This window comes from Centruroides vittatus, unplaced genomic scaffold (genome assembly GCF_030686945.1).
Source record: "Centruroides vittatus isolate TY-2023 unplaced genomic scaffold, ASM3068694v2 scaffold_2802, whole genome shotgun sequence".
NCBI classification, from domain to species: Eukaryota; Metazoa; Arthropoda; class Arachnida; order Scorpiones; family Buthidae; genus Centruroides; species Centruroides vittatus.
In genome coordinates, this window is record NW_027122693.1 from 727182 (window position 1) to 750801 (window position 23620).

Below are 23620 nucleotides of genomic sequence, written 5' to 3' on the forward strand. Positions count from 1 at the left end.
TACTAAATTTATAATATCGGTATCACTAGACACTTGATTAGTTTGACTATTAGTTACCGTTGACCTACTTATGCAGAAAAGGTATAAAGTATCAGAAAACCGGTAGAAAAAGTCACAGAAAATCGATGTATCAGAACAAAACAAAATTTTGTAATATGGCCCAATCGATACTACGTAATACTTTTTATCTAGATTTTAAATTTTAATGTTTTTTTTTTTTTTTGTTTTCTAATAAAGATACGTGACTCGAATCTTTTCTATCGATTCCACTGTATTTGATTTATTCTCTTATGTCTTTCACCTTTTTATAGCTATCGTTTATCACCTATCTATCTTCAATATATCCTTTTATGGTCGAACCTAATCCTAATGGAATCGATGAGCACGAATAAGGAATCGGAAACAAAGCACCAGCAAAATAATAATAATAATAATAATACAACCAAACCTCACTATAACGAACACGTATACAGCGAAAACCTGTCTACTACGGAAGAGTTGATCGATCCCTCGGGGGTTCCGTTATAGACAGATTTGACTGTAATAATAAAAATCCGGATTCGTCGACCTCGAACCCGCACCCTCCAGAACATTGCCAATGAATATTCAAGAAGGGATCTTCCTCATCAACCCTCGCAGAACCTGCGAATTACTAAACGTAACGACAAGAGGCATTTTTACCACATGACTCATTCAAACTCGTCATTTCTCGCGGTACTTCGGTTTAGCGTCGTACTCGATTCAGCGCCAAATAACATTTCACGTCTTTTACATTTTTTCCCCGATTGAAATTCACTTTTTTAAATTTTAAATATTAGATAATACCCGTATTTCTAGGCATTAATGCTTAATAATTATCTAGTTTTATTGAAGTACTGCACTTTCAACTGTTACTAATTATAGAACTGAGAATTCTAGTTTTTAATTTTGTATACAACACGTCGGTCTTATCGTCTTTCAAATATTTTTTTTTAAAAAAAGGACCCGTGTACTTGTCCAATTCTTTACGAATTTAGAGGTTAAAACGTATTAATCGAAGTTTTGTACTGTTAAAAAAACACTTAAAAAATGCTTTAATACTTCGAAACTTTCCAATTCTCTTGTCAAAACTTTCGAAGATTTCATTTTCGAGTGATATGACTCGGTAGAACGGCTGTTGCCATAGCAATATCTTAAATTCGGCAAACTCTTACCTGAAGTATATTCTAAAAAAAAAGAGGAAGAGGGGGAACGAGAAAATAGTGATTGTTATCTGGCTGGTTATCAAAGTAATATGGAACGGTTCCAATTCAGGCGGACATTTACAGCGAGAAAAGATGATTTCTATTGTAGAAAACATCATTATTATTACGTCCGACGTTGTAATTTTGATTCTAAATATATATTTATATATTGAATCATTAATATAAATCTCGCACGAAATTATTATTATTATTATTATTACTTAAATTACATTAACGTAATTCTTGCTTTAATAAATTCAGGTTAATGTTTTAGGAAGATGGGGGAAAAAACCCCTCGAATTAACTTTATAGCGATTGGTTCGTGGACGGCTCTAGAAGGGCTATTCTGCTACAGGAAATGATCTAAAAGAACTAATCTAGCTCAAGAAATGAATCCAGAAGGGCTGATCTAGTTCGAGGAACGTATCCAGGAGGGCTGATGTACTCCGAAGAAGGATACAGGAGGGCTGATCTGATTCAGGAACGGATCTAGAATGGATAGATCTAAACCCGCCCTTTATCTAGATCCTAGATAAAGGGCGGGTTTAGAAGTGGGAGAGAGAAGGAATCATCCGTAAAATCAAACAGAACGATTTTATTTTTTATACGCGTTTCTTTAGTTTAAAATATTTTACAAACGTTCAGACTGACCGACACACACTCGAATTATTAAGCGGATTTTTAAAGATTAAACTTATTTACCTATCTTTCTTTTCTGTTATCGGTTACGGAGATCGTCCCATTCACGAGAACCCCTCGAATATTCATTTATTAAGCACAGAAAGAAGCAAGTATTATGTAAATTAATTAGAAATTTTTAGCAAATGTTATCGGGGGGAGACAAACGTCTAAAGATATAAAAATTTCCGTCCGATTACCGTATCCAGTACTTTAAAATACAACACAGAAAATGAATAACCGAATCGAAATGCACCACTTTGTAACCATGACAACTGTTACTCGCTTTTTATTACTTTACAAAGGAATTAAAACGATGATAATGCCGGCTTTATGGTCGCGTATTGACTAAATTCATATATTTATCTCCAACGAAACAGCTTATTCGACCGAAAATGTCTCGGATGTTGGCCTTTTAGTGTCACCCATAATCTAAATTTACTTCGTCCTTGTTATAGCGCAACAATTACTTTATAAAAACGTACTTTTATTAGATTGCGAGCGACGCGATGCGATTTCCACTCGCGCGTCACGTACTACAGAATATACTATATTTAGCAATACAACCGATTATATATATATACACACACCACTATATTAAATTTACGATTAAAAAATAAAAGTAGCTTGGATTTTTAACGTAAAAGAAGATTTTACATATTAGATTAGCGCTTCTCGACCTTTCTCGTCGCGTCGCGTCGCTTCGCGCGTATAACATAGCCAAACGCGATGCGACAGGTAAACACTTCGATAACGAATCCTCAATATTTGCTTTTGGCTTCGAAGTCGCGCTTAAATATATAATTTTAAGCAAATAAAAAGGAGAATACGATCAATAATGCCACTATAACTTGCCGTTCGCCAGCGTAGGGGTTATCTACTCGATACCCCCCACGAAGCAGTAAAACCTCCAATAAAACAACCAAAAATTCACGTAATCGAAGCCATAGTTGAAAGTTTTTTATATCCATTCCCGAGATTTCGGCGCGATTTACTTTTTAGCCAAGCATTAATGCCTGCAGGAAATGCCGAACCTGCCTTATTTTACAGCTATAAAATCACCAAACAGTAAAAACTATTACGTACAAAGCTGCAGTAAACAATAGAAATGAATCGAATTTACAGATTACACCCCATCAGCGTTATCTATAAAGCAACCATTTAGAAATATTAATCAGATTAGATACCGTGCACTAATACGTAATTCACAGAGCGAGAACGTGATAACTGTGTGTTGCAGGTATTGTGTTACGAAATTTCGTCAACAGGACAGACAACCTTTATTTATTTACGTGGCACGTATCTTTGTTAATATTTTTTCTAACTACGTAACTAATTTTCTCCCCATTACTTTTCGTTTATTTGGCTAGGATCCAGATAGAAAACGAGTGCCCCGGTACACAAACTTCCTCTTTCGATATTCCTCCGTATCAATTGTTAATTTGAATTTTCACCTATTATGACGTCGACATAATTCCCGGTAGAGTAGAGATAAAGAAATTAAATTTCTCTCCTCGTATTCTACGGCAGAAATAATTCTAGATATTTTTAGAATTATTCGAATGCAACGCAGCTCGTTCGTACAGGACGTGTTGCTAATTTGCATACCGGGCGATTCTTGTTTCCTAAATTATTTGTTTATTTTATTTTATTTATTTTAGAAACTAGATGCTACATTTTTTTCGGAAGAATTAAATATATGATTTTCTATAGGATTTAAGTAAGAAATTTTAAGGTGGGTACAGTAAAACCTGTGTAAACCGGATCGCACGATACGGATTGTTTTCCGGCTTGGCAGTTTTCCGCTTCTAACAGAGTTTTTTTTTAACACGAAAAATCGCTCCGTATAGAAGAATTTTTTTCTGTTTACGCAGGTTTCCGTTTTAGACAGGTTTTACTGTATATAAACGTATACGTGAGTAAATTCCTCGTTGTGGATTTGTATTCTTGCTTTACACCCTTCAGGGTGTATTATTATTATTATTTTTCTTTTTTTGCTTTTTTTGCAGAGTATAAGAAATATAACATACATGCAAAGTGATAAATCACGTCAAGGTCAATACGTTAGAAAAGGAGGTGTTATTATTTTTGATCTCAAGCCAAATTTTTTTCCATAATCTATATAATTAACGAATGCCCGTTTGCACGGACAATACAACAAATAAATCCGTATAATTTGCGTTTTACGTGTTTGGTGCCGAATAATAGCACGTGTTACGTAGGAATTCCGTGCCCGGGTGCTTAGAAATTATCCTTGAGATGACGAAAGCTGAGCTATTTTAAGAGTACTTACCGTATTTTCTTCGAAAGCTTGGAACACGTGACAAATGAAAGGCTCATCGGGAAGATCCTTGGTCAAGTAGGAGAAGCACGAGTGATCGTGAGCAGTTTGAGCGAATTTGGAAATGCATTGCAAGCGATGTTCGAATATCAGTTTGTTCTCGTAGACGTCGACGGCCTTTAAGGAAGATTCCGTAACTTCTAAGAACACCTCCTTCCCCGTTGTCGAGGACGAGAGCTTGATCTCCGAGATAATCCATGGCAGCATGGGCTGACTGTACCGCTGGTTAAGTACCGATGAACCGACGTATACCACGCGATACGTGCGCTGGAAAGTCACGTGGTTGGCGTGAGATTTAAGAAGCAAGTGAGAGAAATCCGAAGTGAAACTCCTGGGTCGTTCCTCCGTCATCTTAGATTCGGAAGCGTGCCATTCCGTGTTATCGTTAACATCCCTGTCCGTGTTACTTTTGCCCAATCTGTTCATTGCTGAACAGTTTGCCGGTTCATCACATCACGGACGAAAGTTATAAGTTGGAAATTAGAAGAAGCAGCGATTCGCTTTCCCCATAAAGCACCATTTTTATAACAAAAGTCGCATACGCTTTCGCTCCAACGCTCGATGCCAACTACTCTCGAATCAGTTCGGACCGTTAGATGGCGCTCATAAGCGCTGGTTGGACGTGCACGTGGTCTGGTTAAAAGTACAGTAGCAACACACGCAAAACCCTCGTAGCTTTACTTGCGCTCTACTGCCACTTATTTTCGTTATTTAAATGCTTCCAAAATAACACGCGCTTCTTGTTAATTTCCAGGACGATTCGGTTCGCTTAATATGTTCAAATTTTAAAAAATAAAACTAGTGTTTTTTATATAATTTACACCCTATCTAGTAGTGTGTGAAAAGTATTGTTTCGGGTATTTTTTCCACAATTACGTTAGGCTTCTTACATTTTCCTGTCAAATATTTCAGCACACTGCAATGTGTCCCGAAAATCCCCTATTTAGTGTTTTATAGTGCGATGTGAACGTTCTGTTTCGATAAAACAAAAACACTTAATACCTATTAGGCAGTCCAGTTTTGAAGGGCTCCCGGCTCAATTTTTATAGGCATTTTATAGATATAGAAAAGCTCTCTAATAAGGGGAGGCCTTCCGGCCATGATCGAGTATGCCCATGTATTAAGCTAATGAGGCCCTACAAGATTGTTCACGTAACAATTGGCTGAATTTTTAAGTATTTTTAATCGAGTTAATTTTATTTGGGTCGTTTTCGTGGAACCACAATGCAGTTCTGAGAAGTCTTAGGGTCATTATTCATTTTCTTTGTTTATTGTCTCTCTTTATTCCCTCAGCTTCGTTAAAATCGCCGTATATGTAGGGTTAAGGAACGTAACAGATGTTAAATCGCGTCAAGGTCGATAGGTGTGTGCCATTAGTTTCAATATATTTACGATCTGTTATTGACGTGTATAAATAAATAAAACTCGTACGAGCCATTGAAATTGTACGTTTGTAAATAAACAATAAAAATAGCTTGTTTATGAACAAATTTTAGGGCAATTTCATTCGTTAGGGGTCAAACTATTACTATTTATTGTCACTAACCTCCTATTAAATTACATTTTCTCATCCCTTGACTTTGGCATTATCCTGTGATAAAATTCTCTATCTCGTAAGGGTTACTGTTAAGGAATTTTTAAAGGAAATATTGCTCTATAATAGTTTCCTTTTTTATACGGCACACCCTCGCTTTACGGCTGATATAAATCCATCATTGTGATCGTATGAACTGCCGTATTTTGCGCCATTTCTGCATTATGTAATTAAATATCTTTTCATGAAACGTGGCCTCAATTTACGATAAAGATTTAACGTGAAATAGACCTTCGCTTTACGACGATTCTATATAAATTAGGTCGTAAAAGCGAGGATTTAATATTTAATTTATACGCAACGTGAAAATTATACACGAAGCCCTACATAACTATAACAAGATATTAGGGGGACCCGAATTAGAACGTGCAACTCCTGTACCACTGTCAAGATTTAACTCGGATATTGTATGAGAAAAAGATTTAAATCTGGCAAACGTACTTAGTTTTTCATTTATTTATTTACAAAGATAAGAATGCCAACCCCCCGTTACGTTGCTATTAAATATAGAAAGTATTTTGAATTCGAGATCAAACTCCGATTAGAATTTTTGGAATTTAGTCAGAAGGGGCATATGTTGCAATAATGGTGGATGGTGCCTACATTGAATTTAAGGTATGCATACGCATCTCCACTTAATAAGGTTCGTGTTAAATAATTTTCATCATCTTTGCGTTGGAAACGTAGAAATCACGGCGATTTCTAAATGCCTAGTTACTTTCCACCCATCCTGTATATGAATTTTTGTAGCCTCGAATAAACATTCGTAAAAAATTCATGAACTTGGATCCACTCCAGTTATTTTCGTAACTTAGACCCAGATGTTGGATATATTTACTCGAATTCACGATTCAAAAACAAATACAATCCTACAAATCATGTTGTTCCTCTAACGATAGTAGATGAAGTGAAAAATTGGTGGTGAGTGATGGTGAACAGGACTTTTGATTTATAAAGAATATTTATTGCTATATTTAATCCACAAAATTTAATTAATAAATTAATATATAAATAATATTAACTTCTAACTTCCGTCAAATTGTTATCGGATGATGATAAATTAATAATCGACGTAACATTACTCCGATTTTATAAATATAATATTCAGTCGCGCCACCTGTCGGTTTAAAAACAAACCATTTTTAAAAAAAAATCCTTAACTTTAGTTGATTATTCCAAATAATTGAGTAATGCAAGAGTATAAAAATGTTCTAACTACTGAAATTTAAACTCCCAAAATTAATTTTCAATTGTGTTTCCAAGCAAATTACTTGGAAAATTTCAACCATAATGTAATCCTCAATGAAGATTGGTGGCAAAACTTTCACTCTCTCTAAATTTGGGTTATGTGTTTACAAAAATAATTTATTTTATTAATGAATAAACTATTAAACTAGTTTTATCTTAGAACATAAAGACATTCCAACTGGGTTGACAATATGGGCAAACTGATTTTGGTGCTCCAGGTAATTTATATTATCTGGAGAACCAAATCTGGAAGGCAACCCTTTCACTCTTTAATTTGAATAAGATAATGAACTTTCTTCCCCCAAGATAATACAACTGATAAAGACCTTTTTTAAAGAAAAGTTTAATAGCAGCAGAGAAATCTAAAAATGTCTCGTGGTATCTTTCTCTGGCAATTATCTACAATCACGGTGTTTTAAGTGCTCGTGTCATTTGTTCACTCCTTAATTCGTTTTCTCGTCATAATGAATCTAAAGCACTGATAAAATAACTTGCATTCAATTAATATACACAAATGGCAAATCATTTAATCATCATTATTATGCTGTAGTATATATTATATACCCTGTATACAGGGCCGGATTTACGTAAGGACATTTGGGGCCGGTGCCCAGGGCCCTCACAAAACTATGTTTAAACATAAATATTAAATTTTGATTAATTATTAAGGCTGATAATGACTAATCGTGTAACTGTTAACAATAATCATCTTGTATTTATGATAATTAAAGAAAAATGTTATGTTACTCAGTAATCAGAAAATGCAAATCTGAAATATTTCCTATTACTAATAAAATCTATTGTCATGGAAATTGTTCTTAGAATAAATTGAAAAAAAAAAAAAAAATTATATATATATGAAAATGAGATTTAATAAATAAAAAATTTCAAATGAATGTAATAACTATTTTTATTCTTTGTTATTAAATAACATATAAAAATATAGTTAAATGAATCCAAACCAACATTAATACAAATAAAAGATTTACAGAAATTTAAAAGAATGTTTTCTTATGTTGAATTTTAGAATATCATCGAAATTGATATTATTTTACATCTCTCTGGACGAAGTTAGATTTAAATTGATCTTCTACGTCGCTATCAAAGGCAGATTCGCACGACGGAAAACTTAAGACGATAACGAGCTCAAACGATTAATATATCCGAAGATTACCTTTGGCCGTCGGGAGACGATTCGTCGAGACGACGATCGAAGCTCGATGTCGTCTTAAAATCTGCCTTAATTAAGTTATGTAGAAAACAGTTTGAAACTATTAATCATACTTTAGGGACTAAAGTAACTATTACACTAGAGAATGATAACAATTTAAATCTAGCTTTGATTTTCTTATTTTTAAAATAACCAGAAAAACTGTTAAGGGTTTAACATAAAAGCAATAATCATAAATTGAATAATTTAGCTAATATTAGCTAGGATTGACTTAATCATATTTTACACATTCTTATACATTCATACTTGTATGGAATGTGAGATTATTTTACATTCGTACCGAACGTAAATGCAACGTACAATTGTTGTTAAACGTAAAATAAGTCAAAATAAATGAAATACGCGAGCAATGAAATAGAATAATGATTTGTAACAATGTTTATAAAAATTATTTCTTGAAAAAAGAAGTTAATATAAAAACTGCCATCTCTTTAAATGGGCTAATTATAATTAACTAAATAATTTCGTCGTCGCTGCTACTTCCTTTCTTGTGCTTCTTTGCTGTAGCCACAACTCTTCTGCAATAAAATATGATTATTAATTATGGTAATTTATGTATTCGAATCAACTAATTTTAAATATGTGTAATTCAAAATGTTAATTACGGTAGAGTTCCGCAAACTCGACCTAACGCGGACCGAGAGGACGAAGAGTTTTACGGACTCTGCGGTGGATTATTCACAATTCATAATACACTACTAAAAATTAATCTATTAAAAATCTTTTAAAGCATTTAGCGTGAAAGAAAATCTACAGTATAATCTAATGTAAAATAATTACTGTACCACAAAAGATGTAATAATAATACATTATCTAGGGGTAAATTTTTATATATGTATTACATGACCTTTTATCACATCGTTGCTTCGAGAGAGAGAATTAAAAAATGTAGGTTTGTAGAAAAATACAAGAGATTGTTTTTAATAACAAAAATGACAATTGATCCTGGTTTTATGAGCATTATTCATTCTTATTGTTGAATAACCTATTTATCAATATGTTTGTTATGCTTAAAAAGATGTTTTTGCATTGTTCTACAAACTTACATTTTTTAATTGCATCACAATTGAAGCAAGGGTGCAATATGTACAAATTCATATGCATACAAATATCTACAAATAGAAATAGTCACTAAATTTTAATTTTAAAAACATTGTCTGTTCAGTGGCTACTTTTGAGTTAGTGATGTTTGTGTCATGGTGTTTTGCAGTGGCAATTTGAAAAAGGGTTATATTCTTTGTTAACAGTGGAAGTGATGCTATTATCAAGTGTTGCCAAAATATTTTATTTATAAACACTTACACCTTTCCTGATTTTTTAACTAAAATTGAAATATTTTGTTTAAATATACAGTGGAATCTCGCTTAACGAGCATAATTCGTTCCAGAGTTTTATTCGTAATGCAAAACAATTTTTTCCCATAGAAATTAATGTAAAATACGATAATGCATTCCACGACAAAAAAATGCTCAAATGTTTTATGTATAACGTTTATTCAAAAAAAAAAAAAAAAATTGTACAATATACACTGTTAAGGAGCGTGAATCATCATCATCTTTTCTTCTAGCGTGGAATGAACCATCCTGAAATGAGAATTCGACTTTACAGAAACAAAAAAAAAAAAAAATCACAGATAATATGTTTGATAAACACTCCAAACGATATGCCAAATTCTTGGGTTATGTAAAGGCTATAATTAAATATTAGAAATTAATTAATTTGACTAGAGGTAGGCAGTTATGTTTCCATCTCGTATTAAATTTAATAATTATAAATAGTTAATTTTTAATTCAGACATTTCTAAAATTTAATTTGGAATCGATCATTAAATTTAAGCAAGGATTTGGCATATCGTTTGGCGTGTTTATTATATAACAAGCTATGGTTGTTGATGTTTATAAGTATGCTGTATGCACACGATTTAGGACTTCCCCTCTTCTCATCACTCGTTAAGCGAGGCAAATTTTTACGATTTGTTTTGCTCGTTATGCAAGGTGCTCATTAAGCGACGTTCCACTGTATCTTGTTATATTAATTGGTTTATTGTATTATTTTTACTGGTTTTTAACGTCTAGAATCAATCTTCCATTTTTTTCATACAGACAGTATCTTTCTTTTTTCACTGATTTTTCAGGAGTGTAATATGTAAAAACAAAATCGAATGTATTAGTAAGTTTTTAAGAAATTTTATCTTAAGATTGACTGAAGTTTAACTAAACATCTTCAATGTTTTTCTAACAGTCAATTTATAATACTGTACACTAATGACTGGATATGAGAAATATGTAAATGTTTCACGCATAATGTTACATGTAGTAAAATATTCCTGCAATCAGTGTAAATTGGTGGGAAAAAACTTTGTATTTTTTCTGTAGGCTACTATGTTTAATCTTGTGTACTTGCAATTATCTCTAAACAATACTTCACTCTACATCCTGACTACCAGTCCACCTTGATCAATTCTCACAGAAATTGTAGTCAGTCAACTTATACAGCTTTTACTATATCTATAACTAACACCCTCAACACATTACAGCAAACAATATATAATTTTATGGATAAAGAACAAGAAATTACTATAGTAATATTTTTCAATGCTGATATTCATTACTGACATGTAATATTTGATGTCAGCCATTTTATTTTATTGGATAAAACTGGAAAAAATTGGTTTGAAATCAAACAAAAACACCATTTAACTGCTGCCATATAAGCTATGAAATTATAAAGCTATAAAAGATGTGAAGAAAAATATAAGCTTTATAATAAGATAATAAAATTTCTATATTAAACAGCTCAAAAAATATTTTATAATAAAGCAAGTACTTAATATTGTTTCATTAAAATATTGTTGAGGAAGATACAAGTATATATGTCATTTACAATTATTATTGCTTATTTTCTTTATAAACAGTAAAATTGATTCTACAAGATAGGAAATAAATGCTGTAGGTTGGAAACCAGTCTATATTATTATTAGCGAGGTTGAGGCCGAAGTTTTAAATGCGAAAACATGTACATCAGACATTCGGTGCCGCTTTCTTGTAAGTCTAGAAATTTGACAATGGCGTTTGGAATGTCGAGCACGATTCCACTGACTTTCCAAACGCCATTGTCAAACTTTTAGGCTTACGGGAAAGCGGCGCCGAACGTCCGACATACACATTTTCACGTTTAAAACTTCGGTCTCAACCTTGCTAATATTAACCAAATTATTTTCTAAAATTTGCAATCATTAAACTTCAAATGTTATGAACTTATATCCATGTTAACAACACATAGGACATCATTTAATGTTGAAATAAACAGACATGCCCTGTTTACAACTTCCATGTTAAATTTATATAACATCCCCTACAATTCACTGGAATCACTAATTGTTTGTTTTTAAACTGTGTGATGGTAGAAGATGCCCCTTACAATTTTTCTTTTTGCAAAAATGTATTCTTTATTACTCATCTTTAACCATCTCCAGTGATGAGGAATTAACTCCCTTTCCATATAACCCACCACCATGACTGCTGTCATTCACTAATTCCCAAAATTGGATAAATAACAATCTTACTTGTTTTCATCAATCTTCCTTAAATATGTCACATACAGCTTGCATTTATTTCAATCTTGTGAGTTTGACATTAAAAGAGTTTTCAGTCTATTTAGAAGTTTGGTGATGTTTTGTGATCAGAAATGTAATCTCGTTTATATCATTTAGCCTACAGTAAAATTGATTTCTTTTATACATTGTTTTGCTTAACATCACAGTTTCAAAGAACCTACAAATGACATTAAAGGAAAATGTGTTGTATCTAAGTACTTGTCCTTAAAATTCTGGGTTAATGTGTACCTAGGTAGTCCAAGATGGACGCGCTTCCGGTAATCTCGACGGCATGCGTGTTTAGAAATAAAATGTAGATGGCGCTTATCGTACTGACGATTTCGTATGCAAATTTTCTTCAGAAATTTCCATTCAGAAAATATGAGGAATAATGCAAATTTTGAGTTTGGTTATGGTGTAGACAGACGGTGCACGCTGTTATCTTTTCGAATGCTTTTGGTGTTTTTTTAAATTTCGTACAATTTTCTTTTCTTTTTTTTTTTAAGTTAACGAGTAGGAAAATTTAATCAAAATTTTTTACTATTTATCTGTCGTCCGGAAAAATGTCGGAAGATGAAATTATTTCGTAATTATTAGCATTCTACGCAATTTTAGTTTTTCACTAAATGGCGTTCGACTGTTCGTGCTCCTGATGGATCTTCCAAAGGTTAGTGATTCATCCTTTACTGTTCGTTACCTATGGTGATGTTATATAGTATTCCGAGGCCGTGTGACAGCGAGGCTGCAGTTCCCCATAGGCGTAAACTTATACTTAAATTCCAGGCGAATCTTGTTCGAACCACTGATGTATTCAATCTCGTATTTCACCACATCCAGTTATCGAGGATTTTCAGGTATTATAGTTACTTATTTATTTTTCGCCTCCATTCCAAAAGTAGGAAATGAAACAAAGAGCACGGGGAAAAAGTAAGTAGAAAATTTACGTTTTAATAATGTTTTAGTTTGAAACACTTTTTAAATATAGGTGCATTTTGGTTATTGTCGAGCGGTCGCAGTCTTGTTTGCACATGCGCTGTGTGCAAACAAGACCCCGGCGACCGGAAGCGCTGCCATCCTGGACTACCTAGGTACACATTAACCAAATTCTGGAATGAATTGGTTTTCATAAAACATTTAAAAAATTCCAATATCCATGAAAAAAAGCCAAAATCAATTCTACCAGATTACTTGTTATAGGTATCAAGAACTATTCACTCACACTCAAAAGAAAATTATTCAAATTCATAGAAATACTGTACCATCAAAAATGACATACAATAAATTAATCGATAAATCGTAAAGTGCAGAAAATAAATTGAAACACCACAAAACTTCTCTGTAGTTTTATCTCGACTGAACGTTAGAAGTTCGTGACACTGATATTCTAACAATTTAAAGTAGGCATTTTTACATAAAATATATTAAAAACTTTTACATGTCAATTTGCTGAAAATTCTGTACAATTTGTTTTGTAAATCAAAAATATAATTCATGCTAAAGCATTTTTAATTTTTTTCATTTCAATTTTTAATCGCCAATACAAAAATTAAGACAACGTAATTAGAGAACTGAAATAACTTGTTAATTATATAAAGAGTTAGTCAATGTTGTCTACATCATTTTGACATTTTATTTCAAATTTATGTAGTTTCCTTGCATAAAATATTATTTATGGTTTCATTTGATATCAAAGTTGTACTATCCAGCATTGAGGTAAAAAAAAAAAAATAGTCAGAAATTTTCTGGAGAGATTAATGCTTTCCAAAGAAGCAAAATTCTATCTCAGCAGAAAAGACACAAAATTTGTATCTGAGGATGCAAGAATTTTTTTTTTGAAACTGGGGAGCATAAACAGGAGTTTGAAAATAAACATTATCCATGTTATGTTCGAGAGAAAAAGCTTATGGGCAAAGCTGAGAATACAATAATATAAATTGTAGCAGAATGGATTTCTATCACATTTTAAAATAGAAGAAAGCTGGAGATGCTTCCTGTAACATAAAATCTATTTTGCCAACCAACGAGATCACTAAACCTCACGTCCTAGAGTTTTTGTGAGATTCTGTAAGAAGATTTAGAAATTGTGCCACAATCACACACATTTTCCAGATTGATGAAAACATGCTACAAATCTGATTATTGCAGTGACATGTTTGGAATTGCACGTAGTGACTGCATTGAAGGATGTAAGCTACTGTTAAAAATGTTATTTGTATTTTCATATTATAACATATTTTGTCATAGGGATATAAGTTAATTTGAAATAAAACAACAAATTTGTTAATGTCATTTTGATTAACCCTATATTTATTAAACACACAATTTTATTATGTAAATTACTGTTGTCCATGTTTTAAAAGAATACAATTTAAAATTTTACATAATTTTTTGTAAAATTACTGAAAAATTTTTGAAATAAATGTCCTTAGAAAATTCTAATTGCTAATTTAATCTCAGTAGTCAGATAAGTAACTGAAACAATATATCGTAAATACACGTTAATGCAATTCCTTCATTAAAGGTGTTATTGACTATTAATATTCTTGCATAATATATTACTTACTGTATTTGTTTTTGATGAAGATTTGCCTTCATTTCAGGAGTTAGCATTTCTAATGCATCTAAACCATCCAATGTCTTTTTAATGAATTCATAATGGCTTCTTTTTATCTAGAATAAAACCGTGAAAAATTTTAACATTACAAGACAGCTGCAAGCTCCCCGTTAAATATGGTAGATTTAATTTTGAAACATAATACAAAGCATTATGAAGTTTCTATAATTACATTACCAATTTTTTACATTCAGTAGATAATAACTTTTTAAATTCCATCAAGTTTTATATAAACAAAAATAATTCTAATCATTTCTTGATATTTTACTATATTGATTGAAATCTACATCAACATTGAGAAGTCTAAAAAATCATTCCATAAAGTTTATTGTAATGAAACATTACCTTTTTTTTTTCCTTAATCACTCTAATTGAAAACACAAATTAAAATATTTTATATGATTTTTACCTTATAAAATTAGAAGTTTATAGCATTTAGAGTTGTTACGCGCATTATTTTAAATTTAGAAAATAAATACTTACAGAAATGAGAACGTATTCATCATCCGAACTACTTGATTTTTGTTTCTTCAATGTAGCAACTTGGTCGGAAAAGCTACTTTCTTGAAAGTTTCTTGAAAAACCTGAATATTTAATTTTATTACACCACAATATGAATTTCTAAAAAGCAAAGATGTGTAATTAAAAAAAAATTGAAGTATTTACTTCTTTTATTTGAATCCTTTTGAGAATCTTCGTAACATTTTTCTTCTATTCTTCTATCTCTACCAGGACAAGCACATATACGAACATCTATGACTCTTCTACCTAAACAACATCCGCTGTAAAAACATTAAATATCATAAATGAGAGATGAGAAACAGTACTTTTACCTCTATAAATGATAAATTATGAAAATCCAGACCCTCAAGAATTATCTGTACATACAAGGAAGTCATATGATATAGATTTTGCAATCACCAGATAATTCTGTCATCATTTTAGGAGATATAGTTTAAGCCTGCTACTTGTAGCAGCATTCTCAGTAGCCAAATATAAATGCAAACGGTTCTTCGTTAAAAACCAATTATATGATATTAAAAAAACACACATACACTATACCAGGGATTCCCAATCTTTTTTATACTGCTACTCCCTTTACAGGCTGTAATTTTTTTTGAAGATACTTACGTGTAGCTCCGGCAGACAATTTATTATTCAAAGAAAACTTCAAAGAATATAGAATCTTAATAATTATTATTTATTAGAAAACATAACAGTACAATTAATGAGAAAAATGAGCTTGCGTTTCTGAGCATAACTTTGCAAATTGGGGCTGAAGTTTTGAAATGGCTACTCTTCTTTGTACTCTTTCCTGAGTCTTCGACACGTTTTCTATTTATTTGAATAAAGTTATCCATTTTACGATGCATAAATTAAATACAACACACTTGAAATCAAAACACTGATTTATCAACACTTATAATGGAGGAAAACAAAAGACTGAACGAAAGAACAAGAAAATGGAAGAGCGGGGTGATGAGTAATAAATGAGTGCACGGCATGCGCCGTGACACTCATTACGTCGTGACGTAATGAGTGTCACGCGCAATGAGTGACGTATGAGTGTCACGACGTAATGAGTGTCACTCATTACGTCGTGACGTAATGAGTTGAGTGCACGGCATGCGCCGTGCACTCACTCATTACGTCGTGTGCAGGCGACCTGTGGGTATCATCTCGCGACTCCCCTAGGATAGCGCCGCGACGCCCTGGGGCGTCGTGGCGCACAGTTTGAGAAGCCCTGCACTATACTTTGAGGCCAATCTTTCCTTTGAGGATCTGACATCAATGACACAGTATTAAAAGTTTTTAAAACGTCACTCGAGTCTTTAATACTAAATAGTAATTGAATTTTCTGCAGATACAATCATAAATATTTTATCTATATAATATCCAGAATATCTTCCTAAGCATTTACGTTTCCGGTACCCAAGACAAAATTAATCACCAACTAATGTTTTCGAATCTCCTCCGAGATCTTCGTCAGGTTTTTTATCTATATACTAATAAGATTTTAATTAAATAATGACTTTTACAATTTTGATAAGCCCATGTAACTGAAATTGGGGCATTTAAGTTTATATATTTATTTATAATATAAAAATATTGTTAAATACTCTAAAAATAATTCATTGTTCTCACTCTTTTTCTAAGGTAAAAGCCAATTGAAGAGGTCTTCTATTCAAACCTCCTACACAGCTTCCAAGGCACATAAACCTGAAGAGGTATGTTGAATATTCCATGCCAACTGTAAATATAAGTAACAAAATAGAATTTAAAAAAATAAATAAATAAACAAAATTTAATGAAATTGTTCTTCATTAAAATAATAATTCAGCACTTTAACTTTTTATGCTTAATTTCTAAGTTTAACAAATTAAAATTGATATTTAACATTAACAAATTTTTGTGAAAAGAAGTCATTTTTCATACTAATTAAATATAGATAAAATTGATGATTTCTAATGAGATGTTAGTTAATTATTGGCAAATAATTGCTTTCTTTGTGGATTAAAAAAAATCAGAAAAGTCACATAACTAAAGAACTACAAGGAAGATGTGTTAAGTGTTTATATTACGCACAATGCAGCTTCTTCCAAACATGTGTGTAACATCATTTGGTATAGATTTTTGCATTTCATGCCAAAAATCTATACCAAAGCTCAATTTATGAGATCAACTTGCTTTAATGATCTCACCAGAAGAGTGAATGCAGGAGCACAGGTCGTGGGTGCAATGAGTAAATTTTCAAGAGATAAAATGATATCCAAACAGACAAATAGCTGTGTGGAAGTGTTGTGGTGCCTGTGCTCATATGGTACGAAAACTTATAATATGAAAGAAGAGTCACAGTTTTGCATTACCACATGGGAGATGAGGTATTTGAGAGGAGTGTGTGGTATAATGAGGAGAGACTACAGTGGTACCTCGATATACGTCTACTTTAGAATACATCCTGTTTGGACGAAACAAATTTTGCTCAATATACCACTTAATTCAATTATATGCACCATCTATGAAAAAGTAGCACTATCAGTGTACTAGACCAGACTAGACGTTCACAGTGCCACAGTCTATAACTTTGTTAAATTTCTTCTGATTTTAATTTGTAAGTAAAACTTTATTATTTTTATTAATCATGAATTGCAAAAAGGCAAACGAAAAGCAACAGAAAACTAAAAAAATGACTAGAATCACAATGGAACTGAAAAAAGAGATTGTTGAGAAATATGAAGGTGGCATGTATGTTCGAGATTTAACTGTTGTATATCGTATTCCGAGAACAACGATACCGACAATCGTGAAAAATAAAGACATTATTAAATCTGCTAATGTTGCAAAAGGGGTTAAATCAATTTCTAAACAGAGATCGGAGACATTAGATCGTGTTGAGAAATTGCTTTTGCTTTCGATAACTGAAAAACAATGTGCTGGCGACAGCGTATCAGAAGCAATTATTTGCGATTATTACTGTAATAACTTTAAAAATCTATAATAAAATTTATTTTTTTATTAATGTGCTCAAACAGTGTTTCAATTATTTTACAACCCCATTAATATACCATATCAAGAGGAGTTTTTTTTACATGAGAACGGATTAATCATTTTTACATTACTTCTTATGGGAAAGGTTGGTTTGGTATACGTCCTATTCAGTATAAGTCCAAACATCAGGAACAGATTAAGGTCGTATACCGAGGTTCCACTGTATACGAGAAATGAACAAAAGCTGGAGGAATGCGATATGAAAGAGTGTGGTTCAAAATCAGCTCTACAATAGTTCAGCCACATTGAGAGAATGAAAGGGAGGAGTGTTGAAGAGTGTATATGGGAAAAGGTGGATGGAAACTGTGGTAAAGGAAGGCTGAAAAAGTCTTGATTGGAACAAATGAATGAGTATGTGAAAGAATGTAAGGTGTTGAGTCAGAAAGAGAACATGAGGATATGTGCTAGAAGAGGCACAAGTGTGTCTGAAGCAAAGGAGGTAGGAGATGTGTCTGGATGGGAAGGTTTGGAGAAAGTTGCAGAATGGATGATTTGTAGGATTGTAGTCTACTTTTGCCTGCTACTCACCCTTCTTGGATTATGAGTGTGAGGTTATCTATATGTATTTATGTAATTTTATTTAATTGCAGTCTGATCAGTGGTTTCAATTCTAGAAACAGCAAGCCCTCAGATAAATACCCTGTAGTCAGACTTGGATGCTGTAGTTAAATACATTGATAATTGGAATCACTGCAATTGTATTTAAACTTGACTTATTACAGCTAACAACAATGCCACTTTGAGCAAACACAAGACCATGTAATCTAAACTTGTGTAGTAGTCCAGAACATTGTTCAATTGGAGTACAGCATCAGAAATGAAAACTATTTGAATCTTCCTTATAATGTTAGTGAACTAATCTATGTTAAGATGACCATAGAATATATTATTAAAATATGTGCAAATAATCACTATTAGTTAAAATTGTTATTTGAATTACCTTGTGGACTTTTATAAGGAACAGTTACACTCAAACGTCCTGTGGATAAATCCTGTGTATAATCAGTGAAATCGTCATCGCATCGTATCAAATGATCAGGAGCTGGATGACCTAAATAAATTATGATAATGATGAAATATTCATGAGTAACCATATTATCTAAACGTAAATTCTTAACATTTTCTATACTGTGCACACATTATTTACAAAAACTATGCTATAAGAGCTATAATTTTATGTTCTTTATCATACAATATGACTTAAAACACTTTATGAATAATAATTTTATGAATGAATATTGCTCTGTTCTATTAAAATTTACATATTAATCTTATAATATAATCAAGATGGGTTGATGATGATGATAATAATAAGCACAGAGCTGAAATAGTTAGGAGTTGAAAATTGAAATTTGGTAGACAGTTAGGGTATGCCATGCGAATGCACACTAAAAAGAGATTTTTGGAAATTCTCCCCCATGGGGACAGGGCAAGGGTTAAGAATTGCCCTAAAGAACTCGACTTCTACTGTACTATTTTAGATGCGGTGTTTTGCATTTTTGTGGGAAATCAAACATATTTTTAGACTCGTCTAAAAATTCTCTAATTAGCCTCGGAATAGGAGGACCTAATTCTTGCACCTGGTGAAAACGGGTAAGATCAGCTATAATCTAATAATCTTAATCTTCGCTATTGTTACTTTTTGTCCGAGCAACCCCGGGCTTATCTGCTAGTTCTTCTAATAACTTATTTGCAGTTCTTAATTTTTAGACTTAAATTATTATTTCCACACAACTCATTATTTCTGATTAATTTTTTTTATCTGCATTTTTTTTAACTAATAGCCAATAATAATAATCAACAATGTACTTTCACATTTAGTCAATAATTCTTATGTTATTCTAAACTCTGCTACTGTATAACTATGTGATATGAAATGATTATTATTCATTATTTGAAATTATCAATAATTATAATAATAAAAAAATGATGTACTGTTGCATTTTTAACGCAACAGTACATCATTTTTTTATACATACTTTTAGTATGTAAAACTAAACTCTACATACTTTATACTGTTTACATACTTTTTAGTATGTAAAAACTATCAGCAGAAATTAAACAGGCTAGCAGTATAGCAGAAAACAGCATTAGCTGCTTAACTACCACTTGGCCAGATATCTGTGTAGGATTGATAGACATTTGTTGTCCTAGTTTTCAAGGGCGTTTTTCAAAACTGGCTGCATATTACATGCTAGCACTTCCCTATGTTTTAGTACTAGTATAGAAATAAGTTTTGTTCATATATATCGACATCCTGAAGCCCAACATATTGATACTAAGCTATACAATCACCGTAATTAATTGGGCTATTATTATGCTAGTTCCAAACTACTTAGTTTTTACTTATTAATTATAGCATAATAGCAACCTAATTAATTATGACAATCATTTGGCCAAGTTTCATTGAGATCAGTTTCCCAATCCTTATGCCCTCTCCTTGTGAATTGCTAATAAATTCAACTATTTTGGATTTACATATGTGTAGAAAACTGTCATATTTTAATGTTTTACTAATTTGAATTGTAATTTAACTAAAATATTTTATAAAAGATAACAGTTAAATCTATAGTAATATTGTAATTTGTTCTTGCCAATTTTCTTGCATTATAATCCTTGCTATCCAATTGTCGTTCTTATTTTTCAATATTACAAGAGAAAAAAACTGAGATTGAAACATTTATTTTGGATTATTATTTCAAACTGTTAGTTACTAAAGAATTGATTCAATAATTTACAAACACTTTATAAGATTTTTTGCTTACAACCTACAGCTGTGTGTATATGAATCATGGCTTACAACTCGTAATTCATATAACCTGTAGAAAATTGCTACAATGAAAGTAAAACAATTTGCATAGCCCATACTCCTTTGAAATAGCTTTTTAAATACAGATTACATGCACATGCACAAAAACACAGTAATTATGATATGAATGAATGAGAAATGAGCAATTATTTACTGTGACATCATAATGCCAGGCTGCAATTTTTAATTTATTTAATTTAAAATATATGCTTTCAATTTTAGTATCATCTTGCCTCTGTACATCATACTTTTCTTGTTAACAACAGAGGCATGCCTGTCACCTAACTCACTCCATTCCAGAGGAATTTTTGAATTGAAATAATGTGACTTCCCGTCTGGATCAGAAGTTCATAGATAACACTGGTCAACAAAAAAAAATGTTTTTGAATGTTTCCTTTATTTCATGAGTGAAATCTTACTAATTTTGGGGTGAGAAAATCAAATATGACAAAGAAAAATTTTTATTAGCTCTAGTTTCTGTAATATACAATAGGTGGCAGTATGTGATTTTAATGGCTTAAGAGAAAACAATACATTTTAATTACATGTGCTAAGAACATTGAAAGTGCTTTTGAATTTTTTTAAAATTACAGTTACATTCTAGGAGTTCTAAATTGATGGAAGAATACCTGGCAGGTGGTTGGTGTGAAGAAAATCATGTGGTGACTTCATGAGATCGTTTTCTTTTCGCTTGCCTCTTGTAAGTGAGTTCCGGTGCATCCCTACACACAGACCAGCATTAATCTGCAAGCATTGCTTCATTTCAACGGCCCTGATATCTTTGTTCCGTTACAGAAATATCCTGGTGGACTCTTTCTCCATGTTCATCACTGATAGTTCCACAACTAGGAGGGAAAAAGTCTAGATGGGAGTAGAGAAAATGGATTTTAAAGGACGTGTTGCATCCGAGTTGATGGTATTTTTTCAGTACTGTTACCAACTGAGTGTAGTTATCATCTCTTTTGTTGCCTAAGAACCCATGAATAACTCTCTTTAAGGCTTCCCAAGCTTCCTTTTCTTTTCCCTCCAAAACTCGGTCAAACACAGGATCCTTTACAAGTTGTCGAATTTGTGGCCCAATAAAAATACTTTCTTTAACCTTTGCATCACTCAATCTAGAAAAGTTGTCTCTTAAGTACTTAAATGCCTGTCCTTCCGGTTCATACCTTTAACAAAAGTTTTCATTAAACCCAGCTTGATATGAAAGGGTGGAAAAAGAACATTTTTTGGGTCCACGAGAGGCTCGGCAATGTCACAGCTACATTTATTATGTTCATAACTTACAAACATATGGAGAACGTTGCGTTATGTCAATTGAGAGGTGTGACAACTCCCAAAAAATAAATTTTCCCCAAAATACAAATGTAGACCCTAAAAAATGACATTTCACTGTATCTCCAAAGGGAGAGCTAATCGATCGTTTTTATGGTGATTTTTGAATTCAGCAGATGGAAATACATAAGAATATGTTAATTTTGAGTCCAAAACATTTTCATTGTTGACCAGTGTAATTAATTGGGACCTCCTACCCTTAAGCTTTCTACAACTGGTTTTGACTTTCTTCTATCTAACTCCATTCTCAAGAATGAACAGAAAGACACTAGTGGACACTTATAGATCTGCAATTTGAAAATTGCAGCCTAGTGACTTCTCATTCATACTTCTGAATGACTATACGATCTTTCCATGTATTGTGATAAGTATAAAATAAGATATCATCATTAAGTTATAATCGCTATATATTTATTATAATTTGATGTGAAAGACAAAATTATATGATATTTTTTTTATACATTAGAAAAATTAAAACAATTACCTTCATTTAATGGATCAGTTGGAAGAGAATGATTTAGACATCTTTTAACCACATCCATAATATGTTCTGGTTTGGAAAAAATGGGTAATGCTCTAATAACGGAGCCTTCGGGAGGTGTCTTTAAAACATGAAATCTTATCGGACAAGGCACTGCTATGTTCACGTACAATTTATTTTTAATGTCGGAATACTGAAATGAAAAAATATTTACAATGTACTTATTTATCATCAATAATAAAATTGTTATGTAATGAAACATACTGTCCAATTTGTGCATCTTGTATTTTTTTCATGAGGTGCAAATGAAATATTGAATCCATACTCCCCAGCCCAATCGTTACTGAAATAAAAGTAAAAAAATTAATAAATAAATAGACAAAAATGTTCAACCAAAACTCAACAAAAAAATTTTGCAAAAATTAGGTAAAAATCATTTATAATTGATTAAATTTTTTACACTCAACAAAAATACCATTATTAGATATTTTTTCCATAAGCAAGCTCTGGGCTTAATTACAGAAATGAGGTCTAGACCCAAACTGCAGTTTAGATCCCTTTTTTCTCTATACCTAAGCCATAAACGTTTTGGTGTTTACAGCAATAATAAACAATGATCAATTGCACTTCAGTTAATGGGATGCCAGTCAACAGATGAAATCTGATTCGCATTTACATCCAGATATTTTCTTTATTTTACATTAAATTGTATATGTAGTTAATAAGATTGAAAACGCTCCATTTTCCCTAAGATTGTATAAAAAATATAAAAGTCGATTATGTATTTAAACAATGACTGTTAATACATGTTTGAAATCCAAAATTATTAGCATATTTCAATTTTTTTTTTATCTTGAGGAAACTGTGTTTTATGTTTTCTTTCTTGCGAAGACACGATGCAGTGACAGTAGATTTAAAACACTGG

At 32.0% G+C, this 23620-nt stretch overlaps 2 protein-coding genes across 6 annotated transcripts in view; both read right to left on the reverse strand.

The window, feature by feature from the left end:
- LOC136987871 (TBC1 domain family member 1-like) overlaps positions 1-4820 on the reverse strand; it is an 80116-nt gene extending 75296 nt beyond the window's left edge. For both annotated transcript variants that reach the window (XM_067285630.1, XM_067285628.1), the window contains exon 1: positions 4195-4820. In XM_067285630.1, coding sequence (XP_067141731.1) covers positions 4195-4668 — 474 coding nt within the window. In that variant the 5' untranslated portion in view covers positions 4669-4820. The remainder of the gene's footprint in view (positions 1-4194) is intronic.
- A 3158-nt stretch (positions 4821-7978) lies between these two features.
- Positions 7979-23620, reverse strand: part of LOC136987874 (tumor protein 63-like) — a 54754-nt gene continuing 39112 nt past the window's right edge. For all 4 annotated transcript variants that reach the window (XM_067285633.1, XM_067285635.1, XM_067285634.1 and 1 more), the window contains 8 exons: positions 22960-23038; positions 22699-22888; positions 19014-19124; positions 16670-16775; positions 15191-15306; positions 15008-15108; positions 14474-14580; positions 7979-8833 (listed from right to left, as the gene is read on the reverse strand). In XM_067285633.1, coding sequence (XP_067141734.1) covers positions 8770-8833; positions 14474-14580; positions 15008-15108; positions 15191-15306; positions 16670-16775; positions 19014-19124; positions 22699-22888; positions 22960-23038 — 874 coding nt within the window. In that variant the 3' untranslated portion in view covers positions 7979-8769. The remainder of the gene's footprint in view (positions 8834-14473; positions 14581-15007; positions 15109-15190; positions 15307-16669; positions 16776-19013; positions 19125-22698; positions 22889-22959; positions 23039-23620) is intronic.